General features: G+C 45.7%; 1 protein-coding gene across 1 annotated transcript in view; it reads right to left on the bottom strand.

Moving 5' to 3' along the window:
* LOC144676238 (cytoplasmic dynein 1 intermediate chain 2-like) overlaps positions 1–24612 on the bottom strand; it is a 71335-nt gene that overhangs the window by 1310 nt on the left and 45413 nt on the right. Inside the window, exons 5-14 of the mRNA XM_078536722.1 lie at positions 22847–22962; positions 19408–19503; positions 13000–13162; positions 12754–12853; positions 10767–10892; positions 9333–9479; positions 9001–9114; positions 4685–4818; positions 1766–1910; positions 1008–1148 (exon numbers count right to left, since the gene is read on the bottom strand). Of these exons, the coding sequence (XP_078392848.1) occupies positions 1008–1148; positions 1766–1910; positions 4685–4818; positions 9001–9114; positions 9333–9479; positions 10767–10892; positions 12754–12853; positions 13000–13162; positions 19408–19503; positions 22847–22962 (1282 nt within the window). The remainder of the gene's footprint in view (positions 1–1007; positions 1149–1765; positions 1911–4684; positions 4819–9000; positions 9115–9332; positions 9480–10766; positions 10893–12753; positions 12854–12999; positions 13163–19407; positions 19504–22846; positions 22963–24612) is intronic.

Below are 24612 nucleotides of genomic sequence, written 5' to 3'. Positions count from 1 at the left end.
CACAGACACACGCGCACAGACACACACACGCACGCGCACAGACACACACACACGCACGCGCACAGACACACACACGCACAGACACACACAGACACACGCACACGCACAGACACACGCACACGCACAGACACACACACACGCGCACACACACACGCACGCGCACAGACACACGCGCACAGACACACACACACGCACGTGCACAGACACACGCGCACAGACACACACGTGCACACACACTCGCATGCACGCGCGCACACACACACAGGGACAATTTACCGTAGCCAATCCACCTAACCAGCACCGTCTTTAGATGGTGGGAGTAAACTGGAGCACCCAGAGGAAATACACGCAGACACAGGGAGAACACACACAGACACACACACGCACGAGCACAGACACACGCGCACAGACACACGCACGCACAGACACACGCGCACACACACACGCACAGACACACACACACACGCCCGCGCACAGACACACACACACACGCACGTGCACAGACACACGCGCACAGACACACACACGCAGACACACGCGCACAGACACACACGCACGCGCACAGACACACGCGTGCACAGACACACACACACGTGCACACACACACGCGCGCACACACTCGCACGCACGCGCACAGACATGCGCAGACACACACACGCACACAGACACACACACGCACGCGCACAGACACACACACACACGTGCACACACACGCGCGCACGTGCACACACACACACAGGGACAATTTACCGTAGCCAATCCACCTAACCAGCACCGTCTTTGGATGGTGGGAGTAAACCCGAGCACCCAGAGGAAACACACGCAGACACGGGGAGAACGTGCAAATGCCACATAGACACCCGAGGTCAGGATCAACCCGGGGTCCCCGGAGCTGGGAGGCAGCAGAGCTAACCACTGCCACATCTAAAACGACACCTGTTAAATGAGAAGTCATCTTCACTGACTGGGAGAATCCAGTTTACGCCCACTGATCTTTGTCGACTCACCTCAGAGTCTTCATTCAAATTCCAGAGATCAAGCCGGCCCATTCCATCCACACAAGCAAAGAGTGCAGGGTGGATCGGGGACCACATGACATCAAACACATAGTCTGAACTGTCCTCGAAGGAATACAAGGGCTTGTTACTCTAAAAAACAAGAAATTCGGACTTAGCCAGACAACTAATACAAGATCCAGACTTTTAAAAAGATCAACGAAAGCTAACGGAATTAATTTTCTCTTGCCAAATTCTCCTCTCCCCAAAACCACCGACTCCTTCACTGGGATACTGGGGCAGTTATCCTCTGCTACCTGTTTCAGGTCACCCTCAGCAGTGAGTGTTGCTACAAGGGGCCCTCATCATGGTGGGGCCAGATACTCTTTCCACAGCACATGGCTTTTCAATAGGGACTGCTGCAGAAGGCTCCGGAACAGGAATCTTGGCTGCATTTTCTTACTCTAACCCGGGGCGGGGGTTGAGATCATTTAGCTCAGTATAGGTGTGGATTGAACCCGAAAGCCAAGAGGAGATTTGACCTGAATCGTGTGGGAAGAATTCACACAACAAGATCACTTCAGTCACAAATACCTGCAGAGGAATCAAAATACTTAACAAGAGGTCCCAATAAGCATAATTAAACTGTATAAAATCCATTTGCTTTTAATGGATGCTGCGTATTGATATTAGTGGCAAAGTGATTATGGAAAAGTTTGTATACATCACTCACCAGAGGCAGGTCAGTACAATCTGCCATTTTGACCCACCTTAGCTGACCAGAGTTTCACAGTCCAGTCGAATGATGAGGTGATAAAAAGGTGAGAGAAGTCGACTGGCCCTATTGCTGTGTGACAATGGACCCCTGTCACAGGACCTTGGTGTCCTTCAAATATCTCAATGATTCCAGCTTTACTGTAATTGATCAGACAAACAATCAAGCTGCAATTCCAAACAACGGATAGAACCGTGTTCTTGTTTTCTCAGTCACAACGCACTGAGAGGAGTCTTTTTGGCTGCCTCTGTATTCTGCTTCTGTTCTGTCCAGTTCCTTCTCTCCTCTCTGTATGGGTGAATTTTGTGGGGTGATTATGGGGGGTCCCACACCCACGTACAGCGTCAGAGCACCCGCTGGCCCAACCTTCTGGGAGGCTGCCTCTGCTTTCGCCATCCCATGCAAATCAGGAACAGGAGTAGGCCATTCAGCCGCTCGAGCCTGCTCCCCCATTCAATAAGATCATGGCTGATCTGATTGTAACCTTAACTCCACATTCCCGCCTAACCCCCGATAACCTGTCACCAGTGGAGTCGGGGGGATGCGATGGGGAGGGGGTTTTCTCAACCAGTGTGGGTGGAGATAGAGGGAATAAATACAAACAAACCTGATGGGAGGAACCTGGAGGTCCCTGGGACACTGGACAAAGTGGACTCAGTTGCACTGATCACGTGATGTTGCATAGAGGTTGGAGCCTGTGATCTCTGGGGCCCAGGGTGTGACTGACATGTGCTCTGTCCAATAGGGAGAGTGTGGGGCAGGGCTGGGAGGATCCTCTAGCCAATGACAGGGTGGTAAGGGGGTGGGATGTCTCCTGAGTGCTGGGCTGGATTGTGAGTCACTGTCCCCAGGTGAGAGAGGCTGAAACAGCTTGGGCTGCTCTGGGATGGAGTGCACAGACAGGTTTGGCAAAGGTGCAGAGGGCGTGGGGTTACAAAATATATCTGACTTCTCATTTCATAACCTTCTGTAAATCTTTTTTGAACCTTATTCAGTGCATCTGCATCCTCTTATAATACGGAGACCAGAACTGTGCACATTGCTCCAAGTGTGGTCTAACCAAGTTATGTTAAAGACACATTCAATTGTGGCTTTCAAAAGGATAATTTTTTCAATTCTTTCATGGGATGTGGGCATTGCTGGTGAGATCAGCTTTTGTTACACATCCCTAATTGCCCTTGAGAAGGTGATGGTGAGCATGTGGTGTAGGTACACCCACAGTGCTGTTAGGAAGGGAGTTCCAGGATTTTGACCCGGCGACAGTGAAGGAACGGTGATATATTTCCAAGTCAGGATGGTGAGTGGCTTGGAGGGGAACTTCCAAGTGGTGGTGTTCCCATGTGTCTGCTGCCCTTGTCCTTCTAGATGGTAGTGGTCGTGGGTTTGGAAGGTGCTGTCTAAGGAGCCTTGGTGAGTTCCTGCAGTGCATCTTGTAGATGGTACACACACTGCTGACACTGTGTGTCGGCGGTGGAGGGAGTGAATGTTTGTGGATGGGGTGCAAAGCAAGCAGTTGCTTTGTCCTGGACGGTGTTGAGCTTCTTGAGTGTTGTGGGAGCTGCACTCATCCAGGCAAGTGGGGAGTATCCCATCACACTCCTGACTTGTGTCTTGTAGATGGTGGACAGGCTTTGGGGAGTCAGGGGGGTGGGTTACTTGGACTACTCAATGGACCACAGAGAAAAGACAGAAGGGTGGGGGTTGTTAGCTCTTACAGAGAGCCAGCACAGACAGGATGGTCTTAATACCTTCCTTCTGTGCTGTTACCACACTATGATTCTTACTGTGGATATAGGCAGTCTTAGCGATGGCACAGGTATATGGTCAGAAGCTCCTCTCAGGATTAAAACTTATACCAAGAATCGAACAGTTCTGATGAAAGGTCACCAACTTGAAGCATTAACTCAGTTTCTCTCCATAGAGGTTGTCATAGTCATCAACTACTTCCAGCATTTTCTGTTTCTATTTCAGATTTTCAGTACCCTCAGTATTTTGTTTCTGTGCAGCCAACAGTCCGGTTCAGCCTCAGACAGTCGCCAGGAAGTGGGCTGGAGCTGGTATCTCAGCAACGGAGTTTGGAGGGGGGACCAAAGACCAGTCTTCCCCATATTTAATTGTCGGAAATATCTGCTCATTCAGCACTGCATGTCAGATAGGGGGTCTGATAATTTAGTGGTGGTGAGTTCCTCTGTCATCCTTTATCTGGTCTGGCCTACATGTGACTTCAGACCCACATCAATGTGGCTGAGTCTTAAATGCTCTCTGAAATGGCCCAGCAAGACACTCACTTGTATCAAACTGCTAAAAAGTCAAAAAAGTAATGAAACCCAACTGACCGGAAACAACAACGGCAAATCCAGCCTTGTCGACCCTGAAAGGTCCTCAGAACTAACATCTGGCACCCCATCCACCACCTTCAACATTCACTCCCTCCACCACCGACACACAGTAGCAGCAGTGTGTGTACCATCTACAAGATGCACTGCAGCAACTCACCAAGGCTCCTTCAACAGCACCTTCCAAACCCACGACCACTACCATCTAGAAGGACAAAGGCAGCAGATAGATGGGAACACCACCACCTGGAAGTTCCCCTCCAAGTCACTCACCATCCTGACTTGGAAATATATCGCCGTTCCTTCACTGTCACTGGGTCAAAATCCTGGAACTCCCTTCCTAACAGCACTGTGGATGTACCTACACCACACGGACTGCAGCGGTTCAAGAAGGCAGTTCACCACCACCTTCTCAAGGGCAATTAGGGATGGGCAATAAATGCTGGCCTAGCCAGCAACACCCACACCCTGTGATTGAATAAAAAAAAGCTGACAGGCTCACAGAAAAGTGATGGGACTTCTACATCTGATAGAATTAGGCATATAGTCAATTTTCTCCACAAGTGCATTTATTGTACCTGCCAAGGCGACATGCTGTGTACACGGAACCTTCTTCACTACCCACAACAAAGTTATTGATGTCTCCCAGTGGAAAGGACATGGAGGTTACAGCAACTGCCTTCGACTGCTTGTGTACCAGCTCAATGCTGTCCTGTAAAGAAAATCACCAATAACACGCAATGTCACAAATAGATAATATATCAATGTACATTATCTGGTGCCCCTGATATGCAAGAGATGTCTCAAAATACTTTAGCAACTTCCTCCATCCCGACATCACAGTGTGTACCATTCTTCTGACTCTACTAAGCATCTCTCCTGTCCCTTCCCCACCACAACTCCCCACATTCCCCAACCCAACGCGTGGCACAGCCTTCGGCCTTCAAAACTGTAATCTGGAATTCGCTTCCTTAAATTCCTCTACCTTGATCCACCTCTCCCCACCCTCCAGGATTAAGGGCATCTCCTCAGGCTGGAGAGGGACTTGGAGTGGGAGAGGAGGGATCCAGTTGTTGTCATCCATGTTGATACTAACGACATTGATAGGACGAGAAAGGAGGTTCTGCTGAAAGAATTTGAACATTTAGGAGCTAAATTAAAAAGCAGAACCTCCAAGGTAATAATCTCAGGATTACTACCTGATCCACGGGCAAACTGGCATATGGTAAATAAAGTCAAGGAATTAAATACATGGTTCAAAGATTGGTGTGGGAGGAATGGGTTTCAGTTCATGGGGCACTGGCACCAGTACTGGGGTAGGAGGGAGCTGTTCCAGTGGGACGGGCTTCACTTGAACCGTGATGGGACCAGTGTCCTGGCGAATCGAATAACTAGGGTTGTACAAAGGGCTTCAAACTAAATAGAGGCAAGGGGAGGGTTCTGGAGAGGGGATACATACGCTTACAAAACAAAAGGATATGGCAGCATTTTAGGACAGCTATGTAGGCAATGATACCCAGAGTGTGGCAAGAAGGGACAGAGTGTACAAACATTAAAAAAAGCAGCAAATAGGGTCAAAGGGGGAAAAATGGTCAAAAGGCAAAATTAATGGCTCTTTACTTAAGTGCATGTAATATTCAGAACAAAATAAATGAATTAACGGCACACAGAGGTTCATAGGTATGATCTTTTAGCCATTACGGAGACGTGGTTACAAGGAGATCAAACCTGGGAACTAAATATTCAGGGGTATGTGACTTTTTGAAAGGACAGGCAGGAAGGAAAGGGTGGTGGGGTAGCTTTGTTAGTACAAGGTGGAATATGTACGATAGCAAGAAATTATCTTGGATCGGAAGATGTAGAATCCATATGGGTGGTGGTAAGAAATAACAAGGGGAAGAAGACACTGGTGGGAGTAGTCTATAGACCCCCTAACAGTAGCTATACTGTAGGACAGAGAATAAATCAGGAGATAATGAGGGCATGTAAAACAGGCAGTACATTAACCATGGGTGATTTTAATCTTCCTTTGGAAGGAGTAATTTGACAAGGAAGTATTCAATGAACGGCATGACACTAGGAAGTTCTGAGGAACAAAGGGACCTTGGCGTGTGTGTCCATAGATCTCTGAAGGCAGAGGGGCATGTTAGTGGGGTGGTGAAAAAGGCATATGGGACACTTGCCTTTATCAATCGAGTCATAGATTACAAAAGTAGGGAGGTCATGTTGGAGTTGTATAGAACCTTAGTGAGGCCACAGCTGGAGTACTGTGTGCAGTTCTGGTCACCACATTATAGGAAGGATGTGATTGCACTGGAGATGGTGCAGAGGAGATTCACCAGGATGTTGCCTGGGATGAAACATTTAAGTTATGAAGAGAGGTTGGATAGACTTGGGTTATTTTCGCTGGAGCAGAAAAGACTGAGGGGCGACCTGATCGAGGTGTACAAGATTATGAGGGGCATGGACAGGGTGGATAGGGAGCAGCTGTTCCCCTTAGTTGAAGGGTCAGTCATGAGGGGACACAAGTACAAGGTGAGGGGCAGGAGGTTTAAGGAGGATGTGAGGAAAAACTTTTTTTACCCAGAGGGTGGTGATGGTCTGGAATGCGCTGCCTGGGAGGGTGGTGGAGGCGGGTTGCCTCACATCCTTTAAAAAGTACCTGGATGAGCACTTGGCACGTCATAACATTCAAGGCTATGGGCCAAGTGCTGGTAAATGGGATTAGGTAGGTCGGTCAGGTGTTTCTCACGTGTCGGTACAGACTCGATGGGCTGAAGGGCCTCTTCTGCACTGTGTGATTCTGTGATTCATGTAGATTGGGAAAGTCAAATTGGCAGAGGTAGCCACGAGCAAGAATTCGGGACAGTTTCCTCGAACAATATGTTGTGGATCCAACCAGGGATCAGGCTATTTTGGATTTGGTAATGTGTAATGAGGCAGGTTTAATAAATGATATCAGAGTAAAAGATCCCCTAGGAAACAGTGACCATAACATGGTTGAATTTAGCATTCAGTTCGAGTGAGAAATTTGAGTCGGAAACAACTGTGATAAACTTAAATAAGGGTAATTACAGAGGAATGAGGGCAAAGTTGGCTGGAGTGGACTGGGAAAGGAGTTTAGCAGAGAAGATGGTTAATGAACAATGGTAGACGATTAAGAAAATAGTTCATAATTCATAACAAAGATATATCCCAGTGAGGAAGAAGGATTCTAGGAAGGGGATAAACCAGCCATGGTTAACCAAGGAAGTTAAGGATACTATTAAATTGAAAGAAAAAACATACAATGTGGCAAAGATTAGTGGTAAACCAGAGGATTGGGAAAGTTTTAAAAACCAATGAAAGATGACCAAAAAATAATAAAGAGGGAGAAAATAAACTTTGAGGGTAAACTAGCAAGTAATATAAAAACAGACAGTAAGAGCTTCTTTAAATGTATAAAAAGGAAGAGAGAGACCAAAGTGAACATAGACCCCTTAGAGAATGAGGCTGGGGAAATAATAATGGGGAACCAGGAAATGGCAGAGCAGTTGAATAAATACTTTGCTTCAGTCTTCACGGTAGAAGATACTAATAACATTCCAAATATACTAAATAATCAAGGGGCAAAAGGGGGGAGGAAATAAATACAATAACTATCACTAGAGAAAAAGTACTAGGGAAACTAATGGGGCGAAAGGCTGATAAGCCCCCAGGAGCTGATGGGTTGCATCCTGGGATATTAAGGGAAGTAGCGACACAGGTAGTGGATGTACTGGTATTAATCTCCCAAGAATCCTTAGATCCTGGAAAAGTCCTAGGGGATTGGAAAACTGCCAATGTAACACCCTTATTCAAAAAGGGAGGGAGACAAAAAACAGGTAACTATAGGCCAGTTAGCTTAACATCCATCATTGGGAAAATGTTCCAGTCTATTATAAAGAATGTAATAGCAGAGCATTTAGAAATGCATAATCTAATCAAGCAGAGTCAGCATGGCTCCATGAAGGGAAATCATGCCTGACAAATTTATTAGAATTCGTTGAGGAGGTAACAAGCAGGATAGATAAAGGGGAACCAGTAGATGTAATATATTTGGATTTCCAAAGGTGTTTGATAAGGTACCACACATAAGGCTACTTAATAAGATAAGAGCCCATGGTGTCGGGGGTAGTATATTAACATGGATAGAGGATTAGCTAACTAATAGAAGACAGAGAGTTGGGATAAGGGGGACATTTTCAGGATGGCAACCTTTAACTAGTGGAGTGCCAGAGGGATCAGTGTTAGGGCCTCAATTATTTACAATATATATTAATGATTTAGATGAGGGAAGTGAATGTACTATCGCCAAGTTTGCGGATGACACAAAAATAGGTGGGAAGGCAAGTGCTGAGGATGACACAAAGAGTCTACAGAGGGATGTAGACAGGTTAAGTGAGTGCCCATTTAAGACAGAGATGAGGAGGAATTTCTTCTCTCAGAGGGTAATGAATCAGTGGAATTCTTTACCGCAGAAGGTTGTAGAGGCTGGGTCATTAGGGAATCAAGGGTTATGGGGAAAAGGCAGGAAAGTGGAGTTGAGGATTATCAGATCAGCCATGATCTCATTGAATGGCAGAGCAGACTCGATGGGCCAAATAGCCTGCTTCTGTTCCTATGTCTTATGACTCTTTCAAGTCACCCCTTCAACCACACCATCAGTCACCTCCATTAACCTTCTCCTGCTCTTGACCCATCATCCTTAAAAAATGCCATGGGATGTTTTACTGTGGTTAAAGGCTATAGTCAGTGCAAGACTTCGACTTGGTCAGAGCAAGCTGTTTTCGAAATATAATACTAACCCCCCCTTTTTGGAACTATTATCTGTGCAAGGAGTAAAGCATGGTCAGGAAAAATCCATGTTTCTTACCTGTGGCTGAGAGAGCATGTCCAGGCTCCAGGTGCACAGTTTGCCATCAGTCGACACACTGACTAAGTTATGAGCGTTTTGAGTCCCGACAATGTTCACACAGTACACAGGGTGCTGTAATACAGAGAGAACAGACAGACTGAGTTATCACTGCAAAGTTCAGGGAAAACAAAACGTTTACTCCAATCTCTTTCTCAGGATAATTTTATCCCCCATTAACTGTGTTTACAAACTACTGGCTGTCTGATTCATATCTTGGATCCATGTGATGTGATGAAAGGTTGAGATGGAAGTTTATTTCCAGTATGTGCTAATAAGAGGATTATTCTCACTGTGTGGGCTGCAGCAGATAGTGGAGTCCGCTGGACAGGTGTCTTCTTGTTACTGCGGTTATCCCAAAGGACAATCTGACCGGAATATGTTCCACCCACCATGAGGTTTGGGTGAAACTGTGCAAAGCAGGCAGACATGACTTTTGACTGGAAAAGAGAACACGTAAACACAATTACACCTTCTCAGAACTAAAAATAGAAATCAAAAACGACGAGCTGCTTTCATTACTATTCCGTCTTTATACTCCACGTTTAAACTCCCGTTTTAAAATGTCAACATCTGTCAGATGAGACATTAAACCCAGGCCCCACCTGCCCTCAAGTGGACATAAAAGATCCCGTGGCACTATCTGAAGAGCAGGTGAGTTTTCCCTGGTGTCTTGAGTGATGTTTATCTCTTAACCACCATCACAAAAACAGATGATCTGATCATTACCTCATTGTTGTTAGTGGGAGCTTGCTGTGCGCAGATTGTCCACCAAAATTCTGACACTACAACAGTGACAACACTTCAAAAGTACTTCATTGGCTGTAAAACACTATAGGATATCCCGCAGTCATGAAAGGTGCTATGGAAATGTAAGACTTTCTCTCCATAGAATTGCACAGCTTGAGGATGCCAATTTGAACTACACACAGTGATGAGTCAATAAGAGACGTTCAAACGTATAGACAACCTGATTTCCTGTCCAGATGCAACCCTCCCCTATTCTTTCCATGTCTGAATAAGAGTTAGATGCCTTAATGAACTACCTGGCCCAGTTTGTATCAAAGCGTGCAAGAGAAATGTGTGCAAGTCTCATTTATTGTTAAGCCTTTCTTTACACAACTTTGAGACTAAAGAGGCAGCGGAACAACAGGTTTGTGTGTAATTAACAGAAAATATGGCAACTGCACTATAGACTTGGCAAGTCACCTGTTCACTTTCAAAACATTTTGATGTGGAAATACATTACGAAAGGGAAAAATTATGATTTTGAGGGCGTGTGTAGCAGCAACTTCACATGTGCACACTAAATAACGCTCAGGAAATGTACGACACTGAAGGCCATCTGACCTTGACAAAAAGCTATCCAGCCTAATCCCATTTTCCTGCACTGGGCCTTTGGCCTTGCAGGTCACAGCCCTTCACGTAATCATCCAAGTACTTGGTAAATGTGGCGAGTGTTTTTGCCTCTAGCACCTTTTCAGGCAGCGAGTTCCAGCTTCCTATAACTCAAATTCATATAAATATTATTAACAGCACACTTCCTGTGATGCATAAAGCTAAATATCGCAGAGTAAAATGAGACCACTCAAATGTGTTAAATATACAAAATACAATGTTCTGGTATCTTGCCAAGATAGATAGATTATGCATGATTCCCAAATTTAGCAAGTGGTTAGGAAGAACTGTTATCCATAAACTGAATATATGTAAAATGGTTTCAATACCTGGCAGTGAAAGATATACTCTGGAGTGGTTTTCTTAAACTTCATGTTCCATACAAGAGCCACACCATCAGGCTCGTTCAAAGCATCTTCATTATTAGTATAAGAAGCAACCAGTAGTTCTGGATACTATTTAAAAAATAGTGATGAAGGAAAGAAACAAATCAGGTAACTCATAGGAGTTAATACAAGATACAGCACATTATTATACTATCATAGGAGTTAATACAAGATACAGCACATTATTATACTATCATAGGAGTTAATACAAGATACAGCACTCCCTCATTATACTATCATAGGAGTTAATACAAGATACAGCACATTATTATACTATCATAGGAGTTAATACAAGATACAGCACTCCCTCATTATACTATCATAGGAGTTAATACAAGATACAGCACTCCCTCATTATACTATCATAGGAGTTAATACAAGATACAGCACTCCCTCATTATACTATCATAGGAGTTAATACAAGATACAGCACTCCCTCATTATACTATCATAGGAGTTAATACAAGATACAGCACATTATTATACTATCATAGGAGTTAATACAAGATACAGCACTCCCTCATTATACTATCATAGGAGTTAATACAAGATACAGCACTCCCTCATTATACTATCATAGGAGTTAATACAAGATACAGCACTCCCTCATTATACTATCATAGGAGTTAATACAAGATACAGCACTCCCTCATTATACTATCATAGGAGTTAATACAATATAGAGCACTCCCTCATTATACTATCATAGGAGTTAATACAAGATACAGCACTCCCTCATTATACTATCATAGGAGTTAATACAAGATACAGCACTCCCTCATGATACTATCAGGGATAGTCCCAACTCATTCATGTGTAAGAACAACTGCCCTCAATTCCCACAGCCCAGCTTAAGACTGACATTCAAAGGGCTCACAAAGCAGTCAATCTCTCTGGATTGGATTTGGATCACTGGTATGATGGGTGAACCAGATGGGAAAGTGAGCGGAAATCCACTGCACCACGTTGCATATTCACAGAATCACATAGAGGCCCTTCGGCCCATCGAGTCTACACCGACACGTGAGAAACACCTGAGCTACCTACCTAATCCCATTTACTAGCACTTGGCCCATAGCCTTGAATGTACACATTTCCGGGGACAGGAGAACTGGGAGCTTCAGTAAAATATAAATTGGAGGGGCGGGGGAGAGAAACACCTCACACACAATTTCCTAACGTTTACATATGCAGGACAGGAATGTTTGTCCATATTCTCACTCAAGGAAATGGTGCCACCAGGTTTCCCAAGCATCAAACTGACTTTTACATTCAGCTTCAAAGGATCCAGGAAGAGGGTCATTGCTCAAGTTATAAGGTTATTTACAAACGTTTCGTTTTCTCTTATTGCTTAGGCATTCGTCTGCCACTTATATCAGGGCAGCTTTCTCTCCTCTCCTCTCCTGCAGATATCTTTGGACCACAGTGGGCTGACCCGTGAGACTCACTGGATCTTTGCTTTTTGGAAGCGGAGGAAGATTGACAGAAGGAAATCAGCTGTATCAGACAACACCTCATATTCACATCTACAAACATTGCTCTGGCAAAAGAATATTAATATTGCCTGTGGAGGCTTCAATTACCCAAGGAAGGCTTGATGGCCAAGGAAGCTAGGTGAAGACTAGCCTGCAGGGGTTGTAGGTAAATGGTTCTTCAAAGGCAGCTCACCAAGATGCCACCAACTATATCTACATGTCTCACCTAACTGGCAGCTGTGAGGAATTGCCTTCAATAAGATCAGCAAACAGCCAGCTGCAGAGCTCTGCCAACTGTCACAACCTACCTGTAGCATAGGGCAGCTTTGTTTAAATAGATTTAAAAAGTGCAACTCAGGGTCCCAAAAGCATGATCAACATTTTAAGAAGCTATTTCTTCATGAGTACAGTTTTCCATTTCCAACCTCGCTAACGCTCCTTTAAGGCTGACTCACCTGCTGTGACCAGTCCAGACAGGTAACAACACGATCCTTTGACCAATTTTCATCGTAAAACTGCCTGTTCAGTGACAACTTGGCTCCCGCTTGAACCTCTCTGTGGGGACATTTTATAATGTATTACACATACATAGCAATACAGCTAGTTGACTGCCGTTTTAAAGCACAGCGCAGTCCACAGACAAGTCTGTTAGAAAGCAGCATTAAATAAAATAACAAATAAGAAAGGAAGACATTACCCACCCCTCCTTGTCGTCTAAGTTGCGCCCACTGTAGTCGAAGAAGATATCAGCATGTTCGGTCAGTGCTTGTTCAATCATCCTGAAGGTCTGATCGAAGAAGGACAAAAATCCCTCTGAGTGAAGAATGTTTTCTTTCTCTTCCTCGGTCAGGTCATGTCGAGGTGCTGGAAAGAAATTTTGCATCAGAGTTGAGCTGAGATGTCTATGGAAGAGCTTTTTTTTATATAAGTGACTATTTTTCTTTCTCACTGCCATCCCGAGACCTCTGTCAAACACCTTCCCTGACACACTGAGCTGGCTCATGCTGAAAACAAGAGAAAGGTTAAAGACAACACACAGAATCAGAATATCAGCTCCTGGGTCTGTGGTAGACAGAAGAAATAAACCCCATGCTCTGAAACCTTTCAGAGGCCTTCTATGGTTTGCATGATTACCTTCAGTATACATAGCCTGTTCATACAAACCCAAATGTGTATTCCTGCAACACAATCTTCCCCCTCTGGACTGCTGCCCAAGGGTGATCCTCTAACCATTGTCCCCTCTTTTCTTCACTATATTCCCACTCCACAGCAACATGAATTCAAGACCAGCTCATTTTCTAATGAGTATGTTGCAGTTCCAATAAGGAAGAACTAACTCCAAGTGATGAGGCAGGACAAGTGAGTAAATGGAAGATTACATGTACTAGGAGAAAAGGAAATGCATTAAAGGCTGGGGTTCCAAGAATGATGGGCAAGGTTAGAACAAAGATGATAAGTAAAGATGATGACAGTAGGGCTATAGCAATACCTAAAGAGGATGTGAAGGAGTTACAACAGGAGACACATATTCAAAAGGAAACTGCAATAGTTAATGGAACAAACTATGCACAAGTCACCAGGCCCCATTGATGCCCATCCCCGCATACTGGAAGAGTTAGAGCTCAGAGGCACGAATCATATCTTCACAAAAATCTTTGGAATTGGAATTGTGCCAAAGCAGCAGAATGGTAGATATAAAATGCCTCTGAATTTGGCCTTCTGTACTGAATGAGTCAACATTACTAACTTCACAAAATAAATAGAGAGTCTGCTAACATTTTCCAATTTCAAACAGAAAGAATCAAAGCCACAACAAGTTTAAATACATCTTAGAAAGGAAATCCAACAGGCCCCATCCAAGATCTTGGCACAGGAATTTTATACCACACTCCACTGACCCAGAGCAAGTACAAAAAGAAATAATTCATTCAACTGAAGAATTTTAACAGGCATCAAACACTTTTTAAACTGTTCATTGGTAACAATCTCATACTTAGATTTGAATGAACTGCTGTCAGAAGTATCAGCCTAGGCTTCTGTTGGCACCAATATCTTATGTTTGTAAGGCTCTTGCATATATATCTGTACAAGTATCCTAGGAATTAAGTGAACATTTAAGGTGAGGGAGAGGGGAATGTAAAATGCTTTGATGCAAGATGTTGTTTCCCTGAATTCAAATCTCCTGGTGTTTCACAGTCACAGGTAGCAGATATTTCTCATGCTGGAGACTTTCACGTGCTCTTGACTCACACAGAGCATCGCCCACAATTCTCATAGACGCTGAGAGCACAGGAGGAGGCCATTCAGCCCATCATGTCCGTGCCGGTCAACAAAGATCTGGCTACATTAATCCCATTTTCCAGCGTTTGGCCCATAGTCCTGGAGGCTACGGCAATGCAAGTGAATATCTAAATACTTCCTAAATGTTACCAGAGTTTCTGACTCAACCACCCTTTCAGGCCGTGAGTTCCAGACTCCCAACACTCTCTGGGTGAAAAGATTTCTCCTTAGAGAAATCACCTCAGAGGCGATGGCATACTGGCAATGTCACTGGACCTAGTGATCCAGAGACCCAGATGGACCCGGGTTCGAATCCTGCCAGGGCAGATGGTGAAATCTGAATTCAATAAAAATCTGGAATTAAAAGTCTAATGATGACCATGAAACCATTGTCAATTGTTGTAAAAACCCATCTGGTCACTAATGCCCCTTTGGGGAGGGAAATCTGCCGTCCTTACCTGGTCTGGCCTACATGTGACTCCAGACCCACAGCAATGGGGTTGACTCTGAAATGGCTGAGCCAGACACTCAATTCTATCAAACCACCACAAAGTCACCAAAAAGGAACGAAGCCAGATGGACCACCCAGCATCGACCTAGGCACCGGAAACAACAACGGCAATCTCAGCCCTATCGACCCTGCAAAGTCCTCCTTACTAACATCTGGGGGCTAGTGCCAAAATTGGGAGAGCTGTCTCACAGACTAGTCAAACAACAGCCTGACATAGTCATCCTCACAGAATCATACCTTACAGATAACGTCCCAGACACCACCATCACCATCCCTAGGTATGTCCTGTCCCACCGGCAGGACAGACCCAGCAGAGGAGGCAGCACAGTGGTATACTCCCAGAGGCAACACAGTCAGGAGGGAGTTGCCCTGGGAGTCCTCAACATCGACTCTGGGACCCATGAAGTCTCATGGCATCAGGTCAAACATGGGCAAGGAAACCTCCTGCTGATTACCACATACCCCCCTCCCTCAGCTGATGAATCAGTGCTCCTCCATGTTGAACACCACTTGGAGGAAGCACTGAAGGTGGCAAGGGTGCAGAATGTACTCTGGGTGGGGGACTTCAATGTCCATCACCAAGAGTGGCTCGGTACCACCACTACTGACCGAGCTGGCCGAGTCCTAAAGGACATAGCTGCTAGACTGGGTCTACAGCAGGTGGTGAGGGAAAAAAATACTTGACCTCATCCTCACCAACCTGCCTGCTGTAGATGCATCTGTCAATGAGTAGAGGTAGGAGTGACCACCACACAGTCATTGTGGAGACAAAGTCCCACCTTCACATTGAGGATACCCTCCATCGTGTTGTGTGGCACTACCACTGTGCTAAATGGGATAGATTTCAAACAGATCCAGCAACTCAAAACTGGGCATCCATGAGGTGCTGTGGGCCATCAGCAGCAGCAGGATTGTACTCGAACACAATCTGTAACCTCATGGCCCAGCATATCCCCCACTCTACGATTACCATCAAGCCAGGGGATCAACCCTGGTTAAATGAAGAGTGCAGGAGGGCATGCCAGGAGCAGCACCAGGCATACCTAAAAATGAGGTGTCAACCTGGTGAAGCTATAACACAGGACTACTTGCATTCCAAACAGCATAAGCAGCAAGTGATAGACAGAGCTAAGCGATTCCACAACCAACGGATCAGATCTAAGCTCTGCAGTCCTGCTACATCCAGTCGTGAGTGGTGGTGGACAATTAAACAACTCACTGGAGGAGGAGGTTCCACAAATATCCCCATCCTCAATGATGGGGGAGCCCAGCACATCAGTGCAAAAGATAAGGCTGAAGCATTTGTCACAATCTTCAGCCAGAAGTGCCGAGTGGATGATCCATCTCGGCCTCCTCCGGAGGTTCCCAGCATCACAGATGCCAATCTTCAGCCAATTTGATTCACTCCACGTGATATCAAGATACCCCATGTGATATCAAGAAATGGCTGAAGGTACTGGATACTACAAAGGCTATGGGCCCTGACAATATTCTGGCAATAGTACTGAGACTTGTGCTCCAGAACTTGCCGCGCCCCTAGCCAAGCTGTTCCAGTACAGCTACAACAGTGGCATCTACCCAGCTATGTGGAAAATTGCCCAGGTATGTCCTGTGCACAAAAAGCAGGACAAATCCAACCCGGCCAATTACCGCCCCATCAGTCTACTCTCCATCATCAGTAAAGTGATGGAAGGGGTCATCAACAGGGCTATCAAGCGGCACTTGCTTAGCAATAACCTGCTCACCGATGCCCAGTTTGGGTTCTGCCAGGGCCACTCAGCTCCTGACCTCATTACAGCCTTGGTTCAAACATGGACAAAAGAGCTGAACTCCCGAGGTGAGGTGAGAGTGACTGCCCTTGACATCAAGGCCGCATTTGACCGAGTGTGGCATCAAGGAGCCCTAGCAAAACTGGAGTCAATGGGAATCAGGGGGAAAACTCTCCACTGGTTGGAGTCATACCTAGCACAAAGGAAGATGGTTGTGGTTGTTGGAGGTCAATCATCTCAGCTCCAGGATATCACTGCAGGAATTCCTCAGGGTCGTGTCCTAGGCCCAACCATCTTCAGCTGCTTCATCAATGACCTTCCTTCCATCATAAGGTCAGAAGTGGGGATGTTCGCTGATGATTGCACAATGTTCAGCACCATTCGCAACTCCTCAGATACTGAAGCAGCCCATGTCCAAATGCAGCAAGACCTGGACAAGATCCAGGCTTGGGCTGACAAGTGGCAAGTAACATTCACATCACACAAGTGTCAGGCAATGACCATCTCCAACAAGAGAGAATCTAATCATCGCCCCTTGATGTTCAATAGCATTACCATCACTGAATCCCCCACTATCAACATCCTGGGGGTTACCATTGACCAGAAACTGAACTGGGACCAGCCATATAAATACTGTGGTTACAAGAGCAGGTCAGAGGCTGGGAATCCTGTGGCGAGTAACTCATCTCCTGACTCCCCAAAGCCTGTCCACCAGGTACAAGACACAAGTCAGGAGTGTGATGGAATACTCCCCACTTGCCTGGATGAGTGCAGCTCCAATAACACTGAAGAAGCTCGACCCCATCCAGGACAAAGCAGCCCCGCTTGATTGGCACCCCATCCACAAACATTCATTCCCTCCACCACCGATGCACAGTGGCAGCAGTGTGTGTACCATCTACAAGATGCACTGCAGGAATTCACCAAGGCTCCTTAGACAACACCTTCCAAACCCACGACCGCTACCATCTAGAAGGACAAGGGCAGCAGACACAAAGGAACATCACCACCTGGAAGTTCCCCTCCAAGTCACTCACCATCCTGACTTGGAAATATATCGGCCGTTCCTTCACTGTCACTGGGTCAAAATCCTGGAACTCCCTTCCTAACAGCACTGTGGGTGTACCTACACCACATGGACTGCAGTGGTTCAAGAAGGCAGCTCACCACCACCTTCTCAAGGGCAATTAGGGATGGGCCCAGCCAGTGAAGCCCACATCCCAGGAATGAATTAAAAAAAACCCTCTTAGCCTTCGACATCTTACCTTAAATCTATGCCCCTCTACTAATGGAAAAAGTGCCTTCCTATCCACCCTATCTATGCCCCACATAATCTTATACACCTCTATCAGGTCCCCTCTCAACCTTCGCTGCTCCAAGGAAAACAACCCCGGCCTATCCAATCTTTCCTCATAGCTCAGACCCTTCATCCCAGGAAACATCCTGGTAAATCTCCTCTGCACCCTCTCCAGTGCAATCACATCCTTCCTATAACGTGGTGACCAGAACTGCACACAGTACTCCAGTTGTGGCCTAACCAGCGTTTTATACAGTTCCAGCATAACCTCCCTGCTCTTGTATTCTATGCCTCGGCTAATAAAGGCAAGTATCCCATATGCCTTCTTAACAACCTTATTTACCTGTCCTGCTACCCTCAGGGATCTATGGATACGCACATCAAGGTCCCTCTGATCTTCAATACTTTCCAGGGTCCTACCATTCATAGTGTAATCCCTTGCCTTGTTAGCCCTCCCCAGGTGCATTACCTCACACTTTTCCAGGCTGAATTCCATTTGCCACTGCTCTGCCCACCTGACCAGTCCATTGATATCCTCCTGCAGTTTATGGCTATCCTCCTCACTATTTACCACCCTCCCAACTTTCGTGTCATCCACAAACTTCTTGATCATACCCCCTACATTTAAGTCCACATCATTTATGCACATCACAAACAGCAAGGGCCCCAGCACTGAGCCCTGTGGAACCCCACTGGAAACAGACTTCCAGTCACAGAAACATCCCTCTACCATCACCCTCTGCTTCCTGCCTCTCAGCCAATTTTGGATCCAACGTGCCACTTTGCCTTGGATCCCATGGATCCAGTCCATGAGGGACCTTATCAAAAACCTTGCTAAAGTCCATGTAGACCACATCAAATGCATTACCCTCATCAACACTCCTGGTTCAAATTTGTCAAACACGACCTTCCCTTAACAAATCCATGCTGACTATCCCTGATTAATCCATGTGTATCGAAGTGCAGGTATATTCTGTCCCTCAGAATTCTTTCTAGTAACTTCCCCATCACCGAGGTTAGACTGACTGGCCTGTAATTTCCTGGTCTATCCCTTCTTCCCTTTATTAATAACGTTAGCAGTCCTCCAGTCCTCTGGCACCTCACCTGTGGCCAGAGAGGATTTGATAGTTACTGAGAATTAATTTAGCAGACAAGAGTATCCTTTTCCTCTCCAGTTGAAAATCTAATGAGGGTGTTCCTTGAATAACTTTGTACATTGAAAAGCTAGTCTATTGCAAGTATCTGAGAATACCTTGGTCCTCTGCCTCGGTCTCCTCCTGGGTTTCTGCAGGTGTTTCAGTGTCTGCTGGAGTCGATGCCTTTACAGGAACTGCTGCTTCTTCTATTGCTACAGAAAGTATCAAAAAGCAAATCAATACACAACAAATGTACACAAACTGACCCTATATGGCACAGGTATATTAGAATGTGTATTTGTAATCCCTGCCCCCTGAAATCAATGTCATTCATTTACACTTAAAATCTTTATCCAAATACCATTGATAAGGTCATTCAAGTTAAACACAACCTAACTTTAAAGGTGTGCAGAGAGGATTATACACTCATTTGAACACTTTCCGTTCCACTTAAGATGCCTATTTTCTCTGTTCTTATCAGACCCGAATGCCATACACCATTTCCTGGTTAACAGGGCGGTTGGGTGATATACATCCAGCTTTCACTGCTGCCACTAAGTTGGTTGCTAGGAAATCCATGAGAGCACTGGCATACTGGCTTTTTTCTGATGATACTTGAGGTAGCAGCACAGTTCAGCTTGCTAACTAATCTCCTTCACTTTGACAAATAAACACAGCAAGTCACTGGCTCGTCCTTAGCTGGAGAATTGTGTCCAGTTCTGGGCACCACACTTTAGGAAGGATGTGAAGGCATTACAGAGAGAGTGCAGAAAAGATTCACGAGAATGGTTTCAGGGATGAGGAATATCAGTTACATGGGTAGATTGGAGATGTTGAGACTGTTTTCCTTGGAGAAGGTTCAGAGGAGATTTGATCGAGGTGTTCAAAATCATGAGGGGTCTGGACAGAGTAGATAGGGAGAAACTGTTCCCATTGGTGGAAAGATCGAGAACTAGAGGACACAGGTTTAAAGTAATTGGTAAAAGAAGGAAAAGTGACGTGAGGAGAAACTTTTTTACGCAGCAAATGGTTAGGATCTGGAATACACTGCCGGAGAGTGTGGTGGAGACAGGGTCAATCGAGTGGTTAGGATCTGGAATGCACTGTCTGAGAGTTTAGGGGAGACAGGGTCAATCGAGTGGTTAGGGTCTGGAATGCACTGTCTGAGAGTGTGGGGGAGACATTGTCAATCGAGTGTTCAGGATCTGGAATGCACTGTCTGAGAGTGTGGTGGAGACAGGGTCAATCGAGTGGTTAGGGTCTGGAATGCACTGTCTGAGAGTGTGGGGGAGACAGGGTCAATCGAGTGTTCAGGATCTGGAATGCACTGTCTGAGAGTGTGGTGGAGACAGGGTCAATCGAGTGGTTAGGGTCTGGAATGCACTGTCTGAGAGTGTGGGGGAGACATTGTCAATCGAGTGTTCAGGATCTGGAATGCACTGTCTGAGAGTGTGGTGGAGACAGGGTCAATCGAGTGGTTAGGGTCTGGAATGCACTGTCTGAGAGTGTGGGGGAGACAGGGTCAATCGAGTGGTTAGGGTCTGGAATGCACTGTCTGAGAGTGTGGTGGAGACAGGGTCAATCGAGTGGTTAGGGTCTGGAATGCACTGTCTGAGAGTGTGGTGGGGACAGGGTGAATTGAAGCTTTGAGACTGTCTTTAGGATGAGACGTTATCTGAAGATGAAGAATGTGCAGGGTTACGGGGAGAAGGTGGGAGAATGGCGCCAGGTGAATTGCTCATTCCGAGAGCCAGTACAGGCACAATGGGCTGAATGGTCTCTTCCTTCGGTGTTATAATTCTGTGATTCTATTTTCAGCACTAGGAAAAACTTAAATATTGAAATAATTCCGAATGTGGGTCACTGCGGGTAGGATACCAACTTACATTCAGCCAGTTTTCAAATGTCACATAGGGTGGGAGTCGCTCTCTACAGCCATGGGCACCTATACCCGCCTGAGTGCCAGTGGGAGCAGGGTCGCTGTTGCTAAAGGAGGCGTCTGTGACCCGGACTGTCCTGCCCACCTCACCACAGCTGGAAAATTCAAGATGGCAACAGAAATGGGGTTGTAAAAGGGGGGGATCCACCAATGTAAAGATACATTTTGTTCTGCCACCTCAGCACAGACACTCCACTCTTCAAGCTGACGGAGGGTGAAGTGATCAGCAAGTCAAACTCTCAGCAATGGCTCATGTACTACAGCCATCCCATGAACTGAGCAGTTCAGATTGTAGGTTTCAGAATCCTCTGGTAGATGCATTATAACAGAGGCCATCAATATCAGATAGTCACTGATAAATCCAATAGGGAGCTCAGAAATAGCTTCTTCACCCAGAGAGTGGTGAGAATGTGGAACTCACTACCACAGCGAGTGGCTGAAATGAATATTATAGATGTATTTAAGGGGAAACTAGACAAATATCTGAGTGAGAGCTTTCCAATGTTAGATTCAGGTAAGGAAAGATGGAGGAGGGGGGAGGCTCGGTGGGAGCGCTGGTTAGGCTGAATGGCCTGTTTCTGTGCTGTCTATTCTGTGTCATCGTAGCAGGTCACATTACAATATGAACTGTCAGAATGAGTAAAACGGTCTGACTCCTGGTTGCCTGACAGTGGTGATATCACACTGGGCTGGAAATAAGTGCCCCATCTAGGGCTGAACATTATGGGGCTGGCAGCAATGAAACAGAAGGTAGGAGGATGGGTGAGGGGGTTTGGGGCTGGGCTGTCCATTGCCCCCCCCCGAAACAAACCATCTCGCTGGGGCGGGGGGTGGTGGGGTGGGATTCCAGACTGGCCCCAGCAACCCCGAGCCCACTTATCTTCTACCGAGGGTGACATCCATGTTACCTCTCCCGGCTGTGGGGGCTGTCAAAGGAGTGGTCACTGCTCCCTGTGGCGCTGAATAGCCGCTGGCTCTCTGATTGGCTGGAAATCTTGGAGGTGGGGTCTCCTCCCTTCCAGGGGCAGGAGTCTCAATGGCAGCTAGGCTGCCGTGAAATCCAGCTGGGGCTCCCTGAAACAGTCAAGGCAGGGTTGCCCCCCACCTCCCCGCCCACCTGACCCCCTCGCACCCTTGTGGTCTGTTGTTGGGACCACCGCTGCCCGGACAAAATCCAGCCCCTCGAATGCAATTTCCTCCAGACTCATTGCACAGCAGGACATGTCCTTGTCCTGTATCGATGACACTGCACAGAGCCAGAGAGGTTTTGAAGAAATTAGTACATATCCAACTATTTAATGGCGAATAAGATTTCAAAGTCTTAGGCAGCCTGGTACTTGAATTTGCCAATTCCAGTCGTGAGATTTGTCAGTTTTCACCTCGGCCACTCGTAACAGTGCTCTATGAAAACAAAGCGTCCTGATTCAGGGCTGAGGTAAAATAAACTGTGTGTCATTCTCCACCCAGTGCGTGTTTCTTGATGGTTAAAGCCCAGAGCAGCAAAATATGTGTCCAAGTAAACCCTGTTCACTGTAAAGGAAGAATTCATGAGGAAATGAAGGCTAAAAGAATCATTAAAGGAGAAAATTACTGGAAAATGTATGGTCTGAGCCTACCTTCCTCTAGTTTTGCAACCACTGGTGTCTGGGTCTCCTTACAGTGCGCGAGACACTCACAAGGTGCGATATCCACATGGGTAATTCTGGCTATTCCTAGTTTCTGCAGGTGATGTCTGTATCAGGGTTGGTAAATGAAAATCACTGTGGTGCAGTGAGTAGTAAAGCAACAGTTTAAAGCCTGCTCTGCTTCTCTAGTAACTACAGTGGAACCCCCAAGGTCTACATTCTTTTTAACTGTCAGAATGTTACACAGTTCAGACAATTGTGTGAAATGCCATCTTGTTACATAACTTTTTTTAGTTGTTTGCATTTTATATTTTATTGGTCAAAGCAACTACATAAATGTTCAATTTTTGTATTTGCGTTGTGCCTAGGGATACTGGTGCACCATACATACAAGATCAGAATTTGGATTATTCACTGATTTCCACTACCTATAAGAAGTCCCCTCCTTTCTGGCGAATGATGGAGGTTCCACTGTTATGCAATACTATAAACTAACAATTGTTTGCCTACAGCAATTTGCATGACAAACTGGTAGTCCCGATATACATCACACATGTGACATATATGTGTGTATAAATATAACATACATACCATATGAGCAGACAATAAGCACACACATTATATGTAGAACATTTTCATGTGGAGGTCACATAACTAAACCAGCAGAAATACATACTTCAAACATCTGCCTTAAACCTTTCTGGGGCTGTTCTTGAATCTTTTGCCAAAGTGCACAATAGAACTATTTTTAGATCAGCTGCAGATCTTTGGCATGTTTAAATGCTGCAGGTTCTGTCTATTACAAAATCTTTGGATGGATTCTTTTCTTTAAAATAGAAATCGAGGTGCGACATCACAGGAAATGGCTGGTGAGTATTGTTACTTAGGACTGATTCTAAACAACTGGAAAGTAAAAAATGATAAAAATATTAAGTATTAATAATAAGCAACAAGTGAGTAGCTGGTGAGTATTATCTTTTATTTTTAAGTAAGGTTTATTTCTACAAGTAAGCAGTTTTAATTTGTGGTAGGATTTATCAGTATTAGTAAGGTTTAATATATAGCAGTAAACTTTATTGCTATTGGTAAGGTTTATTAGCAGTAGCAAGGTTAACGAATAAATAGAGAAATAGCAGGGCCACTTCAATCTCTGGGGTTCATATCCTGTGCTATGTGGGAACTCCAGGATGCTTCCTGTGTCCTGGGCAACAATTTGTACAGGAAGCACCATCAGTTGCAGCAGCCTGAGCTCTGGGTTTCGGAACTTGAGCAGTGCGTCCATGAAGTCAAGAGCTGTGTTTATGGATGTGGTCACTCACAGTTTAAGAGTATGTAAGGACAGAGGAATGGGAGACCGCTAGGCAGTCAAAAAGGAACAGGCAGATAATGCAGGAGTCCCCGAATGCATCCCACTCTCCAACCAGTATTCAGTTCTGAACACTAACGAGAGCAATTATTCATCTGGGGGGTGCAGCCAGAGCCAAGTCCATGGCTCAGCTGTGGGAGGGGTATAAGGAAGAGTGGAAGGGCAATAGTGATGGTGATTCGATAGCTAGAGGAACAGACAGGCAATTCTGCAGCTGTAGACCTGATTCCAGGATGGTGTGTTGCCTCCCTGGTGCCAGGTTCAAGGATGTTACTGAGCAGCTGTAGATCACCCTGAGTGGGGAGGGTGAGCAGCCAGTGGTTGTGGTGCACTTTGACGTGAAGAACATAAGAAGCAAGAGGGATGGGGTCCTGCAGTCAGAATTTAGGGA

This window comes from Cetorhinus maximus, unplaced genomic scaffold (genome assembly GCF_964194155.1).
Source record: "Cetorhinus maximus unplaced genomic scaffold, sCetMax3.hap1.1 HAP1_SCAFFOLD_1449, whole genome shotgun sequence".
Lineage (NCBI taxonomy): Eukaryota > Metazoa > Chordata > Chondrichthyes > Lamniformes > Cetorhinidae > Cetorhinus > Cetorhinus maximus.
This window is presented reverse-complemented; position numbering and strand designations above follow the sequence as displayed.